General features: G+C 44.4%; 2 protein-coding genes across 3 annotated transcripts; both read left to right on the forward strand.

Annotated features, from left to right (window-relative positions):
* The first annotated feature begins 137 nt into the window (after positions 1-137).
* txk (TXK tyrosine kinase) lies at positions 138-11,665 on the forward strand. The gene is made up of 15 exons (XM_053482907.1): positions 138-284; positions 2,153-2,201; positions 2,345-2,405; positions 2,623-2,810; positions 2,891-2,950; positions 3,023-3,077; positions 3,421-3,500; positions 3,676-3,803; positions 5,681-5,755; positions 5,921-6,092; positions 8,757-8,973; positions 9,137-9,201; positions 9,347-9,465; positions 10,408-10,565; positions 10,672-11,665. The coding sequence occupies exons 1-15, from the start codon at positions 272-274 to the stop codon at positions 10,741-10,743; spliced, it is 1,512 nt and encodes a 503-aa protein (XP_053338882.1). The 5' UTR covers positions 138-271; the 3' UTR covers positions 10,744-11,665.
* A 1,285-nt stretch (positions 11,666-12,950) lies between these two features.
* On the forward strand, positions 12,951-20,678 carry g3bp2b (G3BP stress granule assembly factor 2b). 2 transcript variants are annotated; one of them, XM_053482911.1, is made up of 13 exons: positions 12,951-13,171; positions 14,591-14,713; positions 15,555-15,636; positions 16,028-16,201; positions 16,362-16,449; positions 16,555-16,654; positions 16,767-16,998; positions 17,177-17,278; positions 17,372-17,465; positions 17,592-17,642; positions 17,835-17,963; positions 18,055-18,173; positions 18,588-20,678. In XM_053482911.1, the coding sequence occupies exons 2-13, from the start codon at positions 14,619-14,621 to the stop codon at positions 18,828-18,830; spliced, it is 1,509 nt and encodes a 502-aa protein (XP_053338886.1). In that variant the 5' UTR covers positions 12,951-13,171; positions 14,591-14,618; the 3' UTR covers positions 18,831-20,678. The 2 variants fall into 2 exon arrangements, with proteins under 2 accessions (XP_053338886.1, XP_053338887.1); XM_053482912.1 differs by lacking the exon at positions 12,951-13,171 and adding an exon at positions 13,183-14,452.
* Positions 20,679-23,009: the final 2,331 nt, after the last annotated feature.

Here is a 23,009-nt window from a genome sequence, read left to right on the forward strand (position 1 = left end):
GTCTGATTCAGCCCAAAATGTGTGTGTGTGTGTATGTGTGTGTGTGTGTGTGTGTGTGTGCATCCTACGTCATCCTGTTCCGCTGAAGCTGTGGCCTCACATACAGATCTAACACTTATTCAGTCTCTCTAGAGACGAAGACACATTCACACCTTTAACCTGCACCTTAAACACGCACACCACTTACACGCATACACACACAGACACACAGACACACAACTTGTGTTATGCGTTGCATTACCCTTGTCACTCAGCTCACAGCTAAGTTAGGATGATAGAATCCAGTAAGTATATAAATATTATGTAATGTAAGAGTTTGGTGAGTGTGTATGTATGTATGTGTGTGTGTGTGTATGTGTGTATGTATGTGTGTATGTATGTATGCATGTGTATTTGTGTGTTTGGGTGTGTATGTGTGTGTGTGTGTGTACCTGTCCTACAAATAGTGTAATGGAATGTGTTAATGGAGCATCTTGTTCTGATTGTCTAGTAATGTGTGTTTAAACTTTTCATGGTGTTTGTACAGAGAACAGTTCTAATTATAAACCCACAATCGTGTTTATCAGCACATCTCTTACGTGTGTATACTGTATGTGTGCGTTACTTCTCTAACATTTCTCCATGCTTTGGTCATATCTGTGTGTTGTGTGTCTGGTGCTGATTGTCGGTGTTGGTTAACGCTCTCTCTGAGCCCTCGGATATCTCCTCTCGTCTCTCCGTCACTCCGAGGCTCAAGTGTTTGAATTCGTTTAAAATTCTCGGAGATGGGTTACTTACACACTTACACACAGCGAGGATTTAATGCTAAAAATGCTGAAATGCTCAGACCTCAGACATAATCCTGGATTTTACTGAATATGTGTGAGATTCTGAGCACAAACTCGAGTGTTCTTGAGTGATGTCGGCTCGAGTGAGGAGCGCCTCGGCTGGGTCCGATCGTTCTCTATAAGTGCTTAGAATGCCTGCGGAACGAGGTCTGGGTTAAGAATTAGCTATGGATAAATTATTAATATTTCTCCCTAATTCAATTTTATTTGTATATGTTTTTAATAGTGGTCAAGTTGGTTACCTTAAATGTGTTTAAGTTAATATGGAGTCCAGTTTGTTACTGGAGGTTCAGGTAGACTCAGGTAGTGTATCATCTCAAATACAGGTGAATGTATAACGTGAATGTATATTTAGTGTAGAGTGCAAGCAGGGACTCTGGCAGGACTAGAAGAATAGAATAGAATAGAATATTCAATTATTTGTCACATGTACTTTACAGCAGAGTGAAATGTCTCCTTCGCATATCCCAATTAGGAAACTGGGGTCAGAGCGCAGGGTCAGCCAGCTTACAGCGCCCCTGGAGCAGATAGGGTTAAGGGCCGCGCTCAAGGGCTCAACAGTGGCGACTTGGCGATGCTGGGGCTCGAATCCCCAACCTTCCGATCAGTAACCCAGTAACCCACAGCCTTAACCGACTGGGCCACCACTGCCCCATAAACTAACTATGACATCATAACTAAAGGAAGAAGCCAGAGGGAACCACAGACATGAGGGGGAACTGGGATATAAAGCAAACAATCACCTCACCGTCAACAAACCTGAGTGATCAATGAGAGTGAGGAAGACAGCATCCAAACATACCAGTTCACCATAATACTCTACGTCCATGAGTCCCCCAGATCTGCTCCTTTACCTAAGGATAATCTATTTATAAAAATGCTTGGCTAAATAAATAGGTTTTTAGTCTAGACTTAAACACTGAGACTGTGTCTGAGTCCCGAACATTAATTAGAAGGCTATTCCTCATAATAAAATAATAATAATAATAATAATAATAATAATAATAATAATATTCGGTCTTATCAGGATTAAGCAGAAGAAGGTTAATTAGCCTCCGGTCTCTTATATCCTTTACGAATTGCTCAACTTCAGTAAGCTGGTTTTTCTCATCTGCTTTTGCTGAGACGTATAACTGTGTGTCAGCAGCATAACAGTGAAACTAATACCGTGCTCGTTAGTAATGTTGCACTGAGGAAGAGCAAAACAGCAGTGAGCAATAGTATTGCTTAAATGTTGCCATGTTTCTTTCTCTTCGCTCCTTTCATGCTCTCTCTCTCTCTCTCTCTCGCTCTCTCTCTCTCTCTCTCTTTATGTCCTTTATCAGGTCATTCCTTCAATTCCATCTTCTGCTGCTGTTGTTCTCTAGAGTCCCGGTAAGAGAACCTTCCCATAATGTAGTTACTTTCTATTCATTTATTCATCCCTACATCCTGTCATCTCTCTATCCCTCCATCTATTTATTCATATGCAGTAATTTTATTCTTTTTCTCCCTTCCATTTGCTTTTTCTATCTCAGGACCAGCACACGTGTGGATCTGAACTCCAGAGACGAACACAACCCTGCGTACACCCACCGAGTAAGAAATGATCTCTCCATCCCTCCATCCGTCTGTCTCGTCACTTAATCCTTATCACTTTATTTGTTCTCTCCTTCTTCTTTCCTCTGCTCCATTTTAATTGTGTTTGTCCCCCGATCTCTCTCTTTATCTATTTATTTGTTCAACCCTAAATAACACCCTGATGATTCTCCTCTATCTCACACCACTCTTTCCTCTCCTCCTTCTTTCCCTTCAGCCGGAGCGCTCGATGAAGAAGCTGCCCCCACCCCCTCCGGTGGACGAGGCTCAGGAGAAGGTGATGGTCGTAGCCCTCTATGATTTCACGGCATGTGAGCGTTCGGACCTGAGCCTGAGGAGAGGAGAGGAGTACAGGATCCTCCACAAACAGGACCAGCTCTGGTGGAGAGCAGAGGACAGACACGGGTGTGTGTGTGTGTGTGTGTGTGTGTGTGTGTGTGTGTGTGTGTGTGTGTTGGTCACTGACATTTCTATTTGTGTCTCAGGAATAAAGGCTTTATCCCGAGTAATTACGTCACAGAGAAACACACCATAGAGGCGAATGAGTGAGTAATGCACACACACACACACACACACACACACACACACACATTAAGCATGTCTCTGTGGTGCTACAGGTGGTACTGCAAGAACATTAACAGGGCTGATGCTGAAAACATGCTAAGACACGAGGTAAGTGCAATCTATTCACCCCCCCCCCCATCCTACACCCCCCCTCTATCCTACACCCCCCCCATCCTACACCCCCCCTCTATCCTACACCCCCCCTCTATCCTACACCCCCCATCCTACACCCCCCCCATCCTACACCCCCCCCCCTATCCTACACCCCCCCTCTATCCTACACCCCCCCTCTATCCTACACCCCCCCTCTATCCTACACCCCCCCGCCCCGCCACCTATTCCTTAATTCCTCCTTCCATCTATCTATCATCCATCAATCCAATTGTCTATCCATATGTCTCTTCCTTCATCTGTTTATCCATCTGTGTGTGTGTGTGTGTGTGTGTGTCAGGATAAAAATGGTGGATTCATTGTGAGAGAGTCGAGCCAGCCAAATCGCTACACAGTGTCCGTCTACGCCAAGTGCAAAGGGTAACAGATAGGAACTCCCCATTCATAACATCTCTGTGTTCTGATTGGCTGAGAGCACCACAGTGTGTTGTGTTTTAATTTAGTGATTAAGTGTGACCTCATCAGTTGATTAACGGATTGATCGGACAGAATGTATTGATTGATTGATTGATTGATTGATTAATTGATTGATCAGGGAAAGACTGGGTGATGTGAAACATTATCAGATAAAGCAGACGGAAGTGGGGAAGTTCTTCCTGGCGGAGAACTACACCTTCACCTCCATCCCCGAGATGATTAATTACCACAAGCACAACGCCGCAGGTAACCGCACTACAGCTTCGTTACACTTCCACAGGGTTCTGTTATACATCCTTTCACTTTACAGTATGAACTTTGGCTCGTTTAGTGTCAATAATCTATTTTATAACTGATTTTATACAGTGCCTTGCAAAAGTATTCACACCCCTTGAACTTTTCCACACCTCGCCCCATTACTAACCGCAAACATAAACGTATTTCACTGGGATTTAGTGATAGACCAACACAAAGTGGCACAGGATTGTGGAAGGAAAATGATAATTCTATTAATTAAAAAAGTGTGAAGTGTGGCATGCAGTTGTATTCAGGCCCATCCCCATTGCAAAAAGTGTCTTTGTGCAAAGGTTATTAAAGTGTCTTTGTGCAATGGTCCAGGATGTAAACGTAAACATGTAGTGTTAATGTGTGTGGAATTGTCCATAGTGTCCATGGATGTATAAAGATTTATTGATTGATTGTGAAAAGATGTTATTAGTCCTGTGTTGTGATGTGGTTGAGAGACCTTATCGCCTGCGGGAAGAAGCTCCTCCTCAGTCTCTCTGTGTTGGCCCTCAGGGAGCGGAATCGCTTCCCAGACCTCAACAGAGTGAACAGTCCATTGTTGGGGTGGCTGAGGTCCTTCACTATCTTCCTGGTCTTGGTCCAGCACCGCTTGCTGTAGATCGAGTGCAGGTCAGGGAGCTCGGTGCGGATGATGTGCTCAGCTGATCGCACCACCCTCTATAGAGCTCGTCTGTCCTGCATGGTGCTGTTCCCGAACCAGGCCGTGATGTTTCCTGACCTGTGTGTAACTGTGTGACCAGAGCACCTTCTTATCTATGCTTGTGGTTGTAACGTGACAAAATGTAAAAAAAAAAAAAAAAAAGGTTTAAGGGGTGTGAATACTTTTGCAAGGCCGTGTATTCTAGAAGATTTGATATGACCTGCTCCTTCTTCACCTGGGTTAATACGAGCTGTGAGAAAGTTTTCACACCCTCCTGAGTTTAACGCATCTTGTTATGTTTCAACATCACTTTCTATACACTTTACTTAACAAGATCAAAAGGAAAGACAGGTGTTTGGTGTGTTTTGTTTATATATAAACAACATATATAAGACTGGAATCTCCTATTTCCATGTCCATAAGTTCTCACACCCGGGACTTTTTGCTTTAAGCTCGGCAGCAGTGAGAGTCTCCAGTCGGCCTGTGAAGGAGTCCTGACGTTTCTCAGTAGAATTGTTTAAACACTACCAGGTTGGACAGAAGGAAACATACACGGCCATGTTTTATTATTAGCCTGAGATTATGTAGAGCGGCTCCTGTGTGAGTTCCTGTGAACCTGTTGCTACTATAGAAACCAAAACACACTATAATGTCTTGTTAAAATAAAGTAACGCCGTCGCCAAGCGCTGAACTGACGGACCAATCAGATCACAGAACTCAGAACTCAGAACTCAGATCACAGAACTCAGAACTCAGAACTCAGATCACAGAACACAGAACTCAAAACTCAGAACACAGAACTCAGAACTCAGAACACAGAACTCAGAACTCAGAACACAGAACTCAGAACTCAGAACACAGAACTCAGAACTCAAAACTCAGAACTCAAAACTCAGAACACAGAACTCAGAACTCAGAACACAGAACTCAGAACTCAGAACACAGAACTCAGAACTCAAAACTCAGAACTCAAAACTCAGAACTCAGAACACAGAACACAGAACTCAGAACTCAGAACACAGAACTCAGAACTCAGAACACAGAACTCAGAACTCAAAACTCAGAACTCAAAACTCAGAACCCAGAACCCAGAACACAGAACCGGGCTCACAATCTACTTTTACTCTGATCTTAATTTCAGTTCTGTTTCAATCTTTTTCTTCCGTGTAATGGACAGGCCTTGTTACAAGATTGCGCTTTCCTGTTGGTCCAATGGAACAGTGTGTCCCTACTACTGCAGGATTTAGCTCAGGTAACACACACACACACACACACACACACACACACATGATTAGTAATAACACTACAGAATGTAATGACTCTATGAGTAAGAAATAGAAATCAGTGCAATATATATATATATGTGTGTGTGTGTGTGTGTGTGTGTGTGTGTGTGTGTGCGTGTGTGTGTGTGTAGACAAGTGGGAGATTGACCCCAGTGAGCTGACCTTTATGAAGGAGCTGGGCCGAGGAGAATTCGGGGTGGTGCGACTGGGGCAGTGGCGAGAGCAGCACACGGTGGCCATTAAAGCCGTCAGAGAGGGATCCATGAGTGAGGACGACTTTATAGAGGAGGCTAAAGTGATGATGTGAGACACACACACACACACACACACAATAGGAAATTATGATATAAACCTATAAAAATGTGTGAAGTTTGCATGAATGTAAATTCAAACTGAATTTTATTTGACATTAACATATGAAAGGAAAAACACACATGTGTATATACACACACACACACACACACACACACATACACTCCTACAGACATGCGCACACACAGTGGAAAGTTTGGTGTGTCTGATGGGAAGTGTAGTGAGTGAGGGGGCAGGAAGACGTGAAGAGACCTGACTCAGAGAGAGAGAAGAGACGGCATCCTGAGTGTTGGTGTGAGAACGCTTTCTCTTTTCTCTCAGTCGCTCTCTCTATCACACACACACACACACACACACACACACACACACACATAAACACACGAAGACACACTAAGCCATTTCCTGTGTGGGGGTCTGCAGTTTTTAAAAAATGGAACATCATTTCCTGTAGTGAATTAACCCATATCACACACACTTACAGTGTGTGTGTGTGTGTGTGTGTGTGATTTGTCAAAACCAAAAAACAAGAGTGCTTTAACATTTGGAAAAGAAAAAAGCAATTCAATGGAACCTTTGATACGAGTTAAATCGGTTCTAGAGGCGAGGTCTTAAGGTGAAATGTCGTATTGTGAAACTCGTCGTCTCATAGGAAATAATGTAAATGCAGATAATCCGTTCTAGCCGCCCAAAAATATTACCAATTTCCAACGCTATTGTCATATTTTTGCAGATAAAAACAATCAAAACATTTAGAAAAGACATGAAAGAAATGAAGTAAAATATGTAATAAATAGACACTTAACCTCACTTAACCTCACTTAACCTCACTTAACCTCAATCTATGATTCCTCTCGGCACCGACTGCTTTAAAACCAAACTGAAAGCAGCTCCTTTTCTTCTTGCTACCGTACTTGATAACATTCTTGGGACACATGCTGCTATGTCTTCACTAAATATTGCGCAAAATGGCAAAAAAAAAAAACACAAAAAAAATTTACTTCACTTGGTTTTCCATTGACGCAAACCAATTTTGAACCTTTTTTTTTTTTAGACACACAAATTTACATTTACATTTAGGCATTTGGCAGACGCTCTTATCCAGAGCGACTTACTTTTTTTTTTTATCTCATTACACATCTGAGCAGTTGAGGGTTAAGGGCCGCGCTCAAGGGCCCAACAGTGGCAACTTGGTGGTTGTGGGGTTTGAACCTGGGATCTTCCGAACCGTAGTCCCTGACCCCTGGCCCCACCGAAGATCCAAATCTAGTCTTCGGTGTCTGGTTCAGTTCGGTTTGGTCACTGGAAAATCCCTAAGGCGGGGTGCGGGATGGGAGGGGGTGGGGGCAGCACTGTAGCTCATAATACAATTCACTATGGTACTCCAGTACTCCAGTGGTACCTGTACCATGATATTTTTTATCTTTTACCAGTTACCACTTTATTTTTTACCAGTTTATCAGCTGATACCGTATGTACTGTTCCATACAATAATATATATCAGCTGGACCTGATACTCATTGTGGTACCCAATACGTACTTTTGGTATTGTCACAAAGACCATGGTACAGGACTAATGAATTATCATGGGGAGATGTATTATGGGATGTTTTTTTTTTTTTTTTACAAAACACCATAAAAGATAAAAGATGTACCTGTGATGCCTCAGGTTAAACTCGGAGTCAGTGTCATTGAAAAAAATTGGATTTACATTTAGATATAAATTAACTAACATGACTAATAAGACAGATAATAATAAGAGATAAAAATGGCATTAAACACTCCTGATTTTTCTGTTAAATTGAAACATAATATGTTTATTTTGTATCCAGAACAAGTGGAAAAACATCCTGTTAGTGTGGAAACCAAATATTCAGAGAATAGTACAAGCTTCACAAATAAATCAAATAACCAGCATAAATAAATAAATAACAAACAAACAAATAAATAATTTTAATACTAAACAATCAAATTTATGTTTTTACAGATACGCCCTTTAAAATGTAGTTATATTCAGCTTTACGTTAAATCTTAAACCTTCCTGGTTCATCTGAGGTTGGAGCTAAACGCAGTTCGTCTGTTGTTAAAAATAAAGAGCTTTGTAAGAAAACCACGCGCTCAGACCTCTGGAGCAGCGTTTATTTAGAAAAAGGAAGTGTGTGACGACTACACAGACTTCTCTAGAAACTAATGAGCTGGAATGCTCGGGAATTTTCTCACACACTCAGTAAATCAGTTTAAACCACAGGATTAATTACAGGATTTTTCCATAGAAAACAAATTAACTTTACGTGTAAACAAGTCTGAATTAACTGAAATATGAACATGTGAGTGAGGATTTTATAAAGAGTGAAAATTGTAGTCTAAATGTGTGTGTGTGTGTGTGTTTGGGGGGGGGGGGGGGGTTGGGGGGGCACAACTTGTTTCATGTCCTGTTCGGGACCTGAACATGTCCCCACATAAACAGGGCTCTCTGACGGGTGTGTGAGGACCCGTCCCCGGTCCCCGGTCCCCACAAGTTTGATTTAAAAGTCTTTTGATTGCTGATGTTAGGATTAGATTTAGATTTATGTGTGGAATAGAATTAACTAGCTGTGTTAATAATCATAACAATGGAAGTGCATGTGTGTGTGTGTGTGTGTGCGTGTGCGTGCATAGGCGGCTGTGTCACCCTAAGCTGGTACAGATCTACGGTGTGTGTACGACGCAGCGTCCCATCTGCATTGTGCTGGAGTTCATGGAGAACGGCAGTCTGCTCCAGGCGCTGCGAGACCATGGCAGCAGTCTGGAGTGTGTGCAGCTGCTGGCCATGTGCCAAGATGTGTGTGAGGGCATGCAGTACCTCGAACACAACAACTTCATACACAGAGACCTGGTACACACCGCAAACCATTATTATTATTATTGTTGTTAAAATGCCATATTGATGAGAGCGGTTTTGGTCCTCACAAAGGGCTAAATACATGTACACACCCATACACACTGTATTTGTGTTTATGTGTGTGTGTGTGTGTGTGTGTGTGTGTCATTAACCCCAGGCTGCGAGGAACTGTATGATGAACGAGAAAAACGTGGTGAAGGTGTGTGACTTTGGCATGGCAAGGTCAGACATATTTATTATAACACACACACACACACACAATGTCTTTGTTAAAATGTATTGAATATCCTTGTTTCATTCATAAATAAGTGAATTTAAGTGTGTGTGTGTGTGTGTGTGTGTGTGTGTGTGTGTGTGTGTGTTGCAGGTATGTGTTGGATGATCAGTACACAAGCTCATTAGGCTCCAGGTTCCCAGTAAAATGGTCTCCACCTGAAGTTCTCCACTACAACAAGTTTAGCAGCAAATCTGACGTCTGGTCCTTTGGTATGCACACACACACACACACACACACACACACACACAAACACACACACACACACACTGCTCCTTGCATATTATGGAATGTAACTAAGTTTGGCTGTGTGTGTAATCAGTAACTGGGTGATCATGAGTGTGTGTGGGAGTCGGTACAGGGGTGTGTGTGAGTGTGTATGTGTGTGGGAGCGGGAGTGTGTGTGTGGCCACAGGAGGAGTCGAGCCCAGTCTTCCTGATTGTCTGAAACAGAAGGTCAGGAGAAAGCTCCACTTCCTGGATAACTTGTTCAGTGGCCACTGGAGTACAGATTCTCATCAGATGTTAGACTCACTGATGCTCCTAACTTCTCCATAAAGCTTCTCTATTAGAGTGACGTGTAGGAAGATCAGCTCCAGGGGAGGTGAAGGAGTGAGGGAGATTTGTCACCAAGTCCACTGCTGTGTGTGACCAGGATCCTTGGGGGGTGAGCAAGGGCAAGAGGCAGCACTCCTCAGGGTGAGCTGTAAGTGCAGTGCAGGGGTGAGTAGATGGTGGCGGAGGTGTGGGAGGTGCAGGAGAGGCCGGGCCTACTGTAGCAGTGAGCTTTGATGATATTTGATGTGCTTTGATGAGCTCCTGGTTCAATAGATTAGCAGATCTCCTCTGGTTCTCCAAGGGTTTGTTCACTTTGGCTACTTCGTCTCTGCTTCCTTGGATGGCAAAGTGTTGATTTAGAAGTACAAAAGTTGATTTAGAAGAAAAGCTCAAGCAGTAACAAAATTCAAGCAGTAATCTAACAGAGGGAACAAAACTCTGACCAGGTCAGCAGGTGTTCAGGAGAACAGTCATGATACACTCACACACGGGTCAGATACCATCAGCAGGCAGACAGTACAGCCGCTGGAGAGCACAGAGGATCAACCTGACACTGATATTATAGGATGTGTGTGTGTGTGTGTGTGTGTGTGTAGGTGTGTTGATGTGGGAGGTGTTCTCTGAAGGACGCACTCCGTTTGGGAACAGGCTGAACCCTGAGGTTGTGGAAGAAGTGACGCAGGGAGGCCGACTGTACAAACCACACAAAGCTCCAGCAAACATCTACGACATCATGTACGAGTGCTGGCATGAGGTACACACACACACACACACACAGGGTGTAAATTCATTACTTAATCATATATTCATTGTAGTATTTGTGTGTGTGTGTGTGTGTGTGTGTGTGTGTGTGTGTGCAGAGACCTCAAGGTCGGCCCCCGTTCTCTGACCTGCTGCAGCGCATTAAGGCCATCACTGAGGAGTTCAGCTAGAAGAGAAACACAACAACAATATCACAAACTGCACAATAACACACACCGCACACGAGCGCTACACACCGGTGTGTGTGTGTGTCAGGGAGAGGAACGACGTGCGCGGCTCGCTCCCATTGGGTGGGTTTGTGGGGTTTTTTGTAAAAAAGTTAGCGTCTCGTGAAACCTGGAGTCAGAGCCGGAGTGGAGGATAGCCATGGCCCCGCCCCCCGCCCCGCCCACACCGCTGACGATCACAAGATTGTTAATGAACATCAGCTAACTTGGCTAACCCGCACGCTAACTCGGTGAGCGTGCAGCATTACTGATTAAGATATAAAGATAAACTGCGGCTGTACTGATTTAATGATTGGCAGGAATTTATTTTTGAGCTGCGACTCTGAGCTACAGTTTGCTAGCGAGATGACATCATTCACAAGGAATGTGTGTGTGTAAGAAAACAAACAATAAACATTAATTAGCGTTTTTACACTCAGTTGCCTTTTTAAGGGGACCACTGGAGGGAGGTTCTGTGGGTGGAGTCCGGGTTAAACAGGACAGACTGGTGAAGCGTACTGAACCGCTAAACCGCCCGGAGTGTGAGCTGAGACCTGAAATGTCTCGTGTAATGTAGCCGCGGCTCCGATGCACCTCATTACTGCAGAACGCTCAGAGATGTTGATTGTTTGCTGCACCGTGGTGTCTCAAAGAGCTTCAGATGTGTGTTCAGTGCAGCGAGTGTGTGTGTGTGTGTGTGTGTTCATGATGCTTTGCTGTCATTTCCAGCCAAAACCATGAAACTGTCAATCACTCCACAGACTCCAGCTCCTGACAGTGCTGTGTGTTGATGGAGGTTTGACTCACTTTCCCTTCACAATGCAGCCTGACACAAGGGGGCGCCAGAGAGGCTCTGGCTTTATTTAAACCCTTGTTATGAGCTCCACTCAAATAAAAAAATCACACACACACACACACACACACTGCGCTGAAATAACCAGCAATAACGACAGTATTATTGTATTCTAGGTATTATATTCACCTCGAAATGTTACACTGTTCATTTGTATAAATATATATTTTTGTAATAAACACAATTAAAAACAACTCAATTATGGCGTCACTTCCTCTTTTTGAGCAAGAACTTCCTGTCCCTGTAACGTTTAATCTTCCTTTAACCTCATTATTTCCGAGGAATCCCTAAAATCTCTTCATTATTATTATTATTATTATTATGTTATTTAGCTTTATTATTGTATTTTATGCAAATATTTTGGGGAAAATTTATTTATTTACCTTTTATTATTATTTTCTTATATTTATTTTCTTTATTATCTTCTGTTGTTTGTTACCTGTTGTTACTTTTATCCTCCCAGGCTCAGCTGTAGAGCTCGTGTGTTATAGTTTACAGCGAAATAACTGTACAAAACCAAAAAAAAATTAAGAATATATATATATATAGATTTATTTATTTACTTGTTACGTAATCACCGCAGAAGAAACTGAAACTTTCAGTTTTCAGTTTTAAATTTAAATTAAATGTAATTTATAAACTTTATTCATTTTACTGTAATAGGATTAAATGTAAATCTATAATTTAACCGTAAAACTAAATTAAGGTTTCATGTTAATAAATATATTTTTCTAATGTTGGTGAATATAAAAACGTTTCACGTAAGTTTCTGACGTCTTTTCCGGTGTGCTCTCGTATTATGCCAGGTTGTAACATCCTGCCGCCACTCGATTTCCGGTGACGCTCTGATTGGGTGAGTCAGAAACGCCACAGCAGCCGATGGAATCATATTAGCTAGACAAAAAAGTGCCTGATTTTTTTTTATATTATTATTAAATTAGTACACGCTGGTCTGTAAAAATAACAATAATCAAAAAAGGTACGGTAGATGTTGGTTAGCATTGATTGGACTTTAAAATACTTATAATAAATCATTTTATCTTCGTATGCAATGAAAAAAGTTTTCCTAGAGAGTACCATGGTTAAAAAATGGTTTAGGTTCTTATTTTTATAATTGTTTTTTTTTTTAACTATTTCTTGACATGTTGACTAATTCTATGTCGCACTGCAGATGATCTGATTTATAGGATTTTTTGTCGATCTTAAGAGATTTTATTTATTTATTTTTTTAATAAGGAGCCAAACACAGCCAGCCATACAAGTGGCCCTAGGGGGTGCAGGATGTGCGCGGAGACAGAATAAGGCGTCACACCGGAGTAAACCACTGGGGGCTCCTCGCGCGCGCCGCAGGGGGGGAGAAGAGCCGGCCGAAGCGCGCGCTGTCTGTGTTTATTATATGAGACTCAAACTGCAGCCAGTCTGCGCCATAAACACCGAGTCCTGCTGAAGATTAAACACTGAATCTAGTGTAGTTCTCTCTCCGGAGCTTCCGCGAGCACACAGCAGTCCGCGCGAGCGCCGTTTTTCGCTTTTTTTTTGGTGAGTATTTAATCCTGTGTCTGTGTTAGCGTCCAGCTCGGGCCGTGTCCCAATCCGCGTCCCGAGGCGGAGCGAGTGCACTAGGCCGCGCGCGGGACGCCGTTCTCCTGCTCTCCGTGTGGAGGGCGCGAGCACAGGGAGCAGGGCTGCGTTTGGGACTCGGCCCTTTTTGTCCCCTCACATGCCTGTGCGTCGTGTTTTTTGTTCTTTATTTCCCTCAGATTCTCTTTTTAAACCACCCGAGCGCTCAGATAACCGCGTTTCCGTCGTCAGCGAGCTGATTCGTATCACATAGTGTCGAGTCCTGACTGAAAACACCCAAAAAGAAACAACAAAAAAACCCGTTTGCAGTCTCACAAGCGTTAGCATTAGCATTACACAGCTAGCGCGACATCTACCCTGTCCCCCCCAAACTTCACTCTAAACTCGGAGTAATTACTTGCTGTTTTTCACATTATATATAAGTGCAGTAACCAGTCAACATGTATAACAAGGAAAAAAAAGAAATCTATTTATACATGTAGACACAGGAAGTAAATATAAGCGCATGGACTGTGCTAATGCTAATGTGGCTAATCGCTGATGGCGCACAGCGGATTGCGGTTAATAAATATCTCCACTTCCGGTTTGTTGGGAATTTGTGTGTGATTTTTATTGCTTCCTCTGGGCTCGGCGGGGTTAGTCTGTTAGCATGGCGCGGGATAACGCGGTCTCGGGTCCAGTTTCCGGGTTCGGGTTCTATTCGGATCAATCGATGGCTCTCGGCGGGACGCGTGACCGATTACCGATTCATCGATTAACCGGAGCGCGCATGCGCCGTCTGCTCGCACAGCGCTGAGTTTGGAGGAGACAGTGCGCAGTTAGAGTATAAACCCCCTGTCTGTCTGTGTCACTTCCTGTCTGTGTGTCTGTCCCTACATCTGTGTGTGTGTGTGTGTGTGGACCGTCCTCAGGTGTGTGTTAGTTCCTCCTGAGACGAGTCAGACTCAGTCAGGTTAATCTGGGTCTATCGTGCTCCCACAGAGTCTCGGACCGTGCGCTGTCTGAACCTTCCAGGTCGGTCCTGCGGCTCGGCTCTTCAGCTCAGGGTCGCGTTTCACAAAAAAAAATAAGAAAAACGGGCAACAAAACAAACACCTCTCTGAATGCCTCATGAATCAGAGTCGATTCAGACTCGTACCTGTGTGTGTGTGTGAATGAGCCCCCACCTGACTAAAGAAGCTCATTCAGGTTAACACACACTAACACTGCAGCACTCGTTTAATCCCAGAATGAACGCAGGTGAGGGACGAAGGCGGGTTTGAGTGAGGAGCTTTACCGCGCGTTTCAGAATCCAGGAGATTTCTCTCGCTGAATGTCAGGCTTGTTTAACACCCTCACTTGTCGTTGATTTTAACCCTGTGTGTGTGTGTGTTTCAGCTTCCCACATCCAGGTGACCTGAAAGAGATGGTGATGGAGAAACCGAGCCCTTTGCTCGTAGGGCGCGAGTTCGTCAGGCAGTACTACACACTCCTGAACAAAGCGCCCGATTACCTGCACAGGTGAGAGGAGCTGACCCGAGAGGGCGCTGCACCGGTTTCAGCACAACACACGCGCAACCTCACAGCCGAGTCCAGTTCATCATCATGGTGTGTGTGGTAGTAAGAATGGAATACACGTGCAGTAATTATATGCACAATAGCAGCATTTAAGTTGATTTTTAAGATTGTTTAAAGTTGTTACAGTCTCTCGTGAAATTTTGTTGCCTAGCCCCACCACAGGAAATAGCCCTGTCCTTATGAGCTCACAGATGGCCCTGATTGGTTGGTGTTTTTATGATTGGTGTGAGACCCACCCTCTGAGGCTCAACCTCACCCCCTCCTGGTGATGGAGAGAACGCGTGTCCTGCGTGCGTGCTCCTCGTCTGTCTGACCTCAGGTCACATTCCAATACACCAGTTACTTCCTCCAGTGTGTTTTAGTTTCTCTCTCTCTCTCACACACACACACGCTTCGTGATGTCTTTACATTGACTGTAACTTATGAGCCAGGTGTAACCAGGGCGACTGTATGGTCCGCCTTTGGGATTATTATGGGATTTCGAAGCCGCTCCTGGGAGGGACGTGAGCAGAGGGATGTCTCCAGACAGAATTGCAGCTTGGTTACCATGACAACATCTGGGGAATCTTCGCTGAGAAACAGAGTTGTAGTTCTGTAGAACCGGCGACTGGGCTGGTGCAGGGATTGTGTGTGTGTTTGTGCGTGCATGCAAACCTGTAAGGTTAATTAAACATCGTACTCGGGTGTGTGTGTTACAGTAAGACTAGAAATGGTTGTTTTCCTCCAGGCAAACAATCTGACTGTTTCGTTTTTTTTTTTTTCCTAACCTGTTCTTGTCCCTCAGGTTCTATGGGAGGAACTCGTCCTACGTGCACGGCGGTTTGGACGGCAGCGGGAAGCCAGAGGAGGCCGTGTACGGTCAGGCTGTAAGTAATACACACACACACAAGGAACTATTACAGCTACACACAATCTATAACATTAGTGTGTGAAACTAAAACTGAAAGTGTGTGGGCGGGGGGGGGGTCGTCATGTGACTCAGATGATGTTTTACATTGTCCTCACTGGGATTTGAAAATCAAATTAAGGAGTAGAATTGAAGACAAACTGGTTTTCATGAAGCGTTTGTAGCTGCGCTGTGTGTCGCTAACGCCGGGAGCGCAAGAACCTGCTGCTGTTAGAGTATGTAAAGGAGACTGGTTAAATAATACCCTTAAAGTGTGTGTGTGTGTTAGCTAGATATTTACATAACAGATTATTTTTTTTATAACAATTTGTAAATAGCAGGTCTGTGTGTCCGAATGTGTGTGTCTGCAGGAGATCCATAAGAAGGTGATGTCCCTGCAGTTTAGCGAGTGTCACACTAAGATCCGGCATGTGGACGCTCACGCCACCCTGGGGGACGGGGTGGTGGTGCAGGTGATGGGGGAGCTGTCCAACAGGGGGCAGCCTATGAGGAGGTTCATGCAGACCTTCGTCCTCGCACCTGAGGTACACACACGTATGCAGGACATGGCCTTAATGTTTCCTGTCCTGATCAGTGTAGAGAAACCCCTGGTCACCATAGCAACCATCCTGAAATTACGAGCATGCGTGTCCCGAATGGAGGGCATACGGTCACACTGAAGCTCTCTCTCTCTCTCTCTCTTAGGGTTCTGCGGTGAACAAGTTCTATGTCCACAATGATATTTTCCGCTATGAAGAGGAAGTGTTTGGAGATTCTGAGGCTGAGTTGGGAGGTAAGGACACACACACACACACACACGCAGACACTTAGCCTGTGTTAGTTAGTTTTAAAATGGTGTAATTCTGTGATAAACACACACTTTATTTTGTGTGTGTAGAGTCTGAGGAAGAGGAGGCAGAGGAAGAGCAGGTGGAGGCCCACACTTCACCTGAACCTGCACAGGACAGCACAGCCTACTACGAGCCTCCACCAGTCAGGTAGGTAAACCTTCACACCCATGCATGCACACACACACACACACACCAGGGTGTGTGGTTTTTCATAGACGTTGATTACCAGATTAATAAAATCAGGTTAATTGTTTGACAGTAATGGCGTGGAGGAGCAGCAAGAGGAGGCGGGGCCTGAGGCGGAACCAGAACCCCAGCCTGAGCCCGAGACCCATCAGGAGGCGGAGCCGGACCTCAGCGCTGAGGGAGAGCTGCAGCCTGAGGAGGTGGAGCCGGATATAGATGAGAAGCTTCCAGAAGAGGTGGAGGAGAAACCCCCGACCCCAGTCTCAGCCCCGACTCCGCCCCCTCAGACCCCTGAACCGCCCAAAGTGAGTGTGTATAAAAAGTCGAACGCTGAGTGAGGGAGGATCTTTTAAACATGCGGTCGCATCCCTGTAGAGGATTGTCAATGGATAGGATTTCTTATTTGATCAGAATTTCTTACAGTATAATGATTTAGATCTGAGGTTTCTGATTGGCTAATGGTGCCGTCCATCATCTTTGTAGCCTTTCTCATGGGCCTCGGTGACCAGTAAGAATCTGCCACCCAGTGGCTCTCTGCCCACCTCTGGCATCCCGCCACACGTGGTAAAGGCCTCCAGCGTACCGGTGAGAGAGAGACAGACACACACACATTTCTTTAAAAGCAATTTAATTAAACTTGCAAATACCTGACCTGGAGGGTGCGTGTGTGTCTTCTAGCCCAGAGTAGAGGCAAAACAGGATTCCCATACTCCGTTGCCTAGAGACCAGCGACGTGAGAGACCTGGGTTCACCCCACGTGGACCTAGACCAGGTATATTAAACATCTCCTTACACACACACACACACACACACACTGGACACCCAGACCCAGTTTTAATGTTTTTTGGGTTTGGAATAAATGATGAGCTTTTTATGTTTTGTGTGTGTACTCATTTAGACGGTGCTTCAGCTGAGGCCCAAGGAGGGAAACCTTATTTTGGCTTTAAAGGTAATTGTGTGACTATTGTAAGAAGCCTTAATCAGGGGGTGGAGCAACATCACTGTGTTTAGATTTTAATTAGGATTCTTTTAAAATAAAATAAAAAATGTAATAGTAATGCCACTGGTACAGTGCAAAAGGATCAATGTAATACAAGTTAGTTTTATATTAGAGATAACGTGTGTGTGTGTGTGTGTCCAGGTCGTGGTGAGTCTGAGGGAGGCGAGGCTGAGGGCCGCCGCACCGTGCGTCACCCAGACAGCCATCAGCTGTTCGTGGGGAATCTTCCTCACGACATCGACGAGGGAGAGCTGAAGGAATTCTTCATGAGTAAGTACACGCACACACAGTAAGTCTACATACAACACTTCCTCATTAGCACGAAACGTGTGGGGTAAATTATAGTGTGTGTGTGTTTCAGCGTTCGGGACCGTGGTGGAGATGCGCATCAACACAAAGGGTGTTGGAGGGAAACTGCCCAACTTCGGCTTTGTTGTGTTTGATGATGCTGAACCAGTGCAGAGGATCTTAGCAGCCAAGGTGTGTGTGTGTGTGTGTGTGTGTGTGGAGATTGGATGGAGATAAACGTCTGGTGTAATGTAGACATGGTGGGTGTAGAAAATAATTACAAAACTGAAGTACATGTCTGGTGGAAATCCAGTGCAGCTCACCATCCAAATAACCCCATTCCTACAGTAAAGCCTGGAGGGGGTCACATCCCAGTGAGGATAGAACGAAAATGGGCGGGAAAAAATACTGTCAAAATCCCGCTGCTCTCTGCCAGAAGATTGTCAATGTGAAGAAGGTTTAGCTTCCAAAACAGCATTGACCCAAAGCACAGAAAAACTCACTCAGTGTAGGAAGAAGTAAAAGGTGGAGGTCCGCGTTTGTGTGTGTGTGGGGTTTGGGGGCGGCGTTTGTGTGTATCTAACAGTGTGTGTTGCGTGTCTGTAGCCGATCATGTTCCGCGATGAGGTTCGTCTGAACGTGGAGGAGAAGAAAACCCGCGCCGCCCGAGAGCGTGAGACCAGGGCCACCGGAGACAGTCGCCGTGGAGATCGTGGTCCCCGGGGTATCATGGGTAACGGCATGGGACGTGACAGAGATGGCCGCGGCCCACCACCGTCCTCCTCTAGACCCACCATGGGTTTGGGCCGAGGCGGCGGAGAGAGTCGATTCGCCGGGCCACGTCGCTGAGTGGGCGGAGTCATCCTGAACTGCGCTTGCTCGCTTGTTCTCTCTCGTCACATCGATGGGCCGAAAAATTACAAAAAAAAAAATTCTTTATTTTCCTTTTTTTCCCTTTTTTTCTTTTTTGGAATGTGACCGGCTTTCAACAACGACGACGATCAGAACCACCATTTGATGTGAAAGATTTAAAAAAGCAGAACTCTCTCTCACTATTTCTCTCTCTCTCTCTCTCTTTGAGTTGATTTTGAAAAATTCATCGCTTTTTTTTTAATATATATACATTTTTTTTTTTTGCAAGAAAAAAGGGGCGTGGCTTATTTTCTGTAGAACAAAGAGATGGACGTGTGACAGGTGAACTGTTGAATCGCACGTTTTATAAAGGACACGAACGTCGACTTCAGAAAACACAGAAGAGGAAAAAACGCTCACTGTACACTTATTTATTTTGTTAGTTAATAAAAAAAAAAAGTGGTGGTGCCTTAAACTGTTCTCTCGCCCGTCTCTCTCTCTCTCTCTCTCTCTCTCTCTCTCTCGATCTGTTTCATCCTGTGAAAGACAAAAGGACTAAACTCATCAGGACTCGGGCATGTGCCGATATTAAATTAAGCGATGTGATTGCGACGTTCTTGTTTACTGGACCCTTAGCAGTATCTCCTTCGGAACTCGACTTCATCGTAAGTGAAAGGAATTATGGGATTGCCTTCAGCGAGACAGACTCAGGTGCTGCTGCTGCCTTTACACATCCAAAAACACGGACCCTTCAGAAGACTCTGTTCATCTTCTGTTCCTAACAGACGGACTTTATTTTGGGAGCCAGCATTTATTTTATTTATTTCCCCTCCCTGTCCTGGTTGAATATCGTGATGTGATCGATGATCGGCACATGCCTGGTCACATGGAACAGTTCGGCCGTAAAAAAAAAAAAAAAAGTGCACTGTTTTGTTTTTTCGTACTTTTTTTTCCCTTTAATCCGAAATCTGGGTTTTGAATTACACTAATGCTATTATAGCTAACAGGTAACCGCGGGTTATAGCTACCAGATTAGCATTATGCTCCAGACATTTGTACATAAAATTCCATGAAGTAGCGTATTGTCTTTTTTTTTTTTTTTTTTTTTTTTGAAACAGCAACCAGTCAGATGTCCGTCAGTGTGCATGCCCCGCCCCCTACCCAAGTCTAACGAATGGGTACAAAAAGCACCTGTTGGGGGGAAAAGCAGTTACTTGTACATTTTCATCTCTGTGACGTTGTTTTTGTCTTTGTTGACAGATGAGTGTGTTGTGCAACGCGTCATGCTAAGCTGGTAGCTGTGAGTGTGTAACTTGTTAGCTACATTAGCCTCGTAGCTCCGGTGTGAACCCTGTTTGATCGAATGTATGCTGTACGTTTAGTTTTGTTTTTTTGTTTTTTTAATTGGGCTGCACAGTTCCTGCAGTTTGTTGCTAACGGCGTGTGTGTGATGGTGAGGCAGTGTTAGCAGTACTGTTGATCTGATTAGTACTGTCTTTGATAGCATACATGTTTCTGATTGTTTTTGCTTGTTTTTAGCCTGAGAGCGGATTGCTGAAGCAGAGCTTGTTTTTCTCCCTGCAGTATTTCACACTGACTTTAATTCCTCTCACAAACCACTTTGCACGGCCGGTTTACAATATTTTTGTTTCTCTTTTTTTTGATACAGCATTTTTATCCTAGCACTTTTTTTGGTTGCTGATTTTTCCTTTTTTCCCCCTCCTTTTTGTCCTCCTCCTCCAGCCTGTATTTCCGCTCGGGGTCGGGTGTTGAACTCCCGTTGGCTTCAGCAGGTTCCGTCTGAATGTGTTTTCAACTTTCAATAAACTACTGATGATCTGCAAACATGCCTCTGTTTATTATTTACCTTAAAGCAGCAAAGTCTCAGTTAATTTTTTACCTGCTCTGGCTCGGTGGATAAATGTAAGACACAAGCTCGTCTGCTTTTGTTTTGTTTAATTTCCTTTCAGTGTGTGTAAAGCTGCCCTGCGACGATGAACACTTTACATCTCTATACAGTATAAATAAATTGAACTGAAAGTTAAATGCTATGGTGTGATCTGGTCCAGAGCTCTAGTGTAGTGATGTAGTCGAGTGCTGAAGGGACACCTGTCCCACCTGCATGTGTTAGTGTTTTGTCAGCTTATAGCAAACCTGATCCACAACGTATCACCTAATTAACAGCCTTTTCTGAAGTGGGAGTGATGGCCAGCAGGGAGATATACGGTAATATCAGTATATACAATAATAGTAAGGACCAGAGCTCATGTTCCATGCAGAGGTGATTTTCTCCTTTGGTGCAGCCAGAGTTCTGCTAGACCGCTGACTACAGATCAGACCTGAACTGAAAAGTGTCGCGTGGCGTTCCGGTCCTGTTCCCTCTGCTAGTGAGTTTCCAAGCCGTCTCAGGTTCTAAATAACTTCAGCGTAAAGAAGTACATCACATTTCCTATTTCCAAGGACCGATCCCGAAAATGATCCCTGCGGTTGTGTGGGGATGTAATGTGGTGCGATGATGTAATCACACTATGTATTAGTGTACATAGTGTGATGTGCTGCGATGATGTAATAGTCAGAGTCGAGCGCAGGCTGGTGTGGTGACTTATCACTCCAGCATCAGTTTTTAATCAGGATTTAAATGTTTCTTCAACTTTGAAACATTATCCAGTGTTACATTTGCTGATTTGAAGGAGACACAAGGGTGTGAACACACACACACACACACACAGCGAGCTTGGCCACTCCTCAGAGAGCAGAGTGACAGGTGAACAGACGGGTAACGAGATGTTAAACAGAATGGTTGGGTTTTGTTAGATCTGACCTGATGGGGGCGCTGTAGACACTTTATAAATCTTTCAGTAAAGAACAGCTGGTGCCTGAGGAACATCTGTAATATTCAGTGACTGAAGTATTCTCCGTTATCTGGTCTGGTGACTCTAAACCCACTCGAGGGCTTCTTGAGGACGATAATATCACAGCTCATTCGTGTAAATGAACGTTTAACATAAAACTTAGATCAAATACAGTGACATCATCATAAATACAGGGCGTAGCTTATTTCTTTACAGACAAAACAGAAAAATGAGTAAATACTAATGATTACATTAATCCTAACACAGTTGTAATAAGTTACTGAGCGATGCTGATGAAGCTAATGGCTAGCGTAGCCGTCGTAGGTGGAGATGGACAGAAAGTTCTGGCGTGATCTACATTCACCGAGTGCATTTGAACCTTCTTAGAGTCAATAACAGATGGAACGCGGTGCTGATTCTGTGCTGCAGTGTCGGCAGGGACGATCTGTCTCGGGCCCTGCTCAGTCCTCTTCAGACGATGATGCTGAGTTCGAGTGTCGTGTTTGATTGGCATCAATCCTCCAGCCACGAGCCGACTCGTGTCTCTGCAGCGCCTCCACCAGGCGGGATGATGCGCTGCGAGCTGAAAACTTCCCCAGCAACCATTCAGACGCCGAGCTGTGGCTTGCTTTCGGCGTGTGACAGGGAGGCAACGCGCTTCACGCTGGGCTTCAGTGTCGTCACGGGCTTCGATCTGTCGTCCAGTCTGCCGTCTGGTGCACCTTGCACCCGGAACACTCGGCAGGGCGGGGTCACTGCTGCTCCGTCCACACTGATGGGCTCGAGTCCTGCTAGCCAGCCGTCGGGTTCTCTTACAGGTTTATACTGCAGGCCTGGACAACACACACACACACACACACACAGATCTCTTTAAATTCAAGCTGAAAAAGTGAACACACACGCACACACACTGTTTACTGACCTGTGGATGAGATGGCATGAAGGAAAAGTGAAACACAGAGCAGCACACACACTCCTCAACATATTGCTTATATACCTGTGTGTGTGTGTGTGTGAAAGAGATTAGACACAAGCTTTAAGAGAATCCCAGTTGGCTAATAAGTACAATTAGTTATTCCCTGAGATTACTCTACTGTCTGAACACAAGCGTGTGTGTGTGTGTGCGCGCACGCGCACGCACTGGATCAGGCTTTAGACTACTAGCATGAGTCAGAGCATTCACACACACTGTCACATTCAAACATTAAATGTTAAAAATCTAATCTTTTTCCAGTGTTTAGCTGATTCAGGCGACGCCTTTTCCTTATTCAGTCGTTACTTCCTGTCATGTTTAGTTCTGACTACAACATGGCAAAATGCTAGA

This window comes from Clarias gariepinus, chromosome 22, assembly GCF_024256425.1.
Source record: "Clarias gariepinus isolate MV-2021 ecotype Netherlands chromosome 22, CGAR_prim_01v2, whole genome shotgun sequence".
In the NCBI taxonomy this organism is placed as follows: Eukaryota; Metazoa; Chordata; class Actinopteri; order Siluriformes; family Clariidae; genus Clarias; species Clarias gariepinus.

What these genes read in the sequence shown, in the direction of transcription:
- txk (XM_053482907.1), top strand. An exon ending in AGAGCAGAGGACAGACACGG is followed by an intron (nt 2,811 to 2,890) that starts GTGTGTGTGTGT and finishes TTTGTGTCTCAG; the next exon opens with GAATAAAGGCTTTATCCCGA. An exon ending in CCACAAGCACAACGCCGCAG is followed by an intron (nt 3,804 to 5,680) that starts GTAACCGCACTA and finishes TGTAATGGACAG; the next exon opens with GCCTTGTTACAAGATTGCGC.
- g3bp2b (XM_053482911.1), top strand. Translation starts at nt 14,619, where the DNA reads ATGGTGATGGAGAAACCGAGCCCTTTGCTCGTAGGGCGCGAGTTCGTC. An exon ending in CCCACGTGGACCTAGACCAG is followed by an intron (nt 17,466 to 17,591) that starts GTATATTAAACA and finishes GTACTCATTTAG; the next exon opens with ACGGTGCTTCAGCTGAGGCC. An exon ending in GCTGAAGGAATTCTTCATGA is followed by an intron (nt 17,964 to 18,054) that starts GTAAGTACACGC and finishes TGTGTGTTTCAG; the next exon opens with CGTTCGGGACCGTGGTGGAG.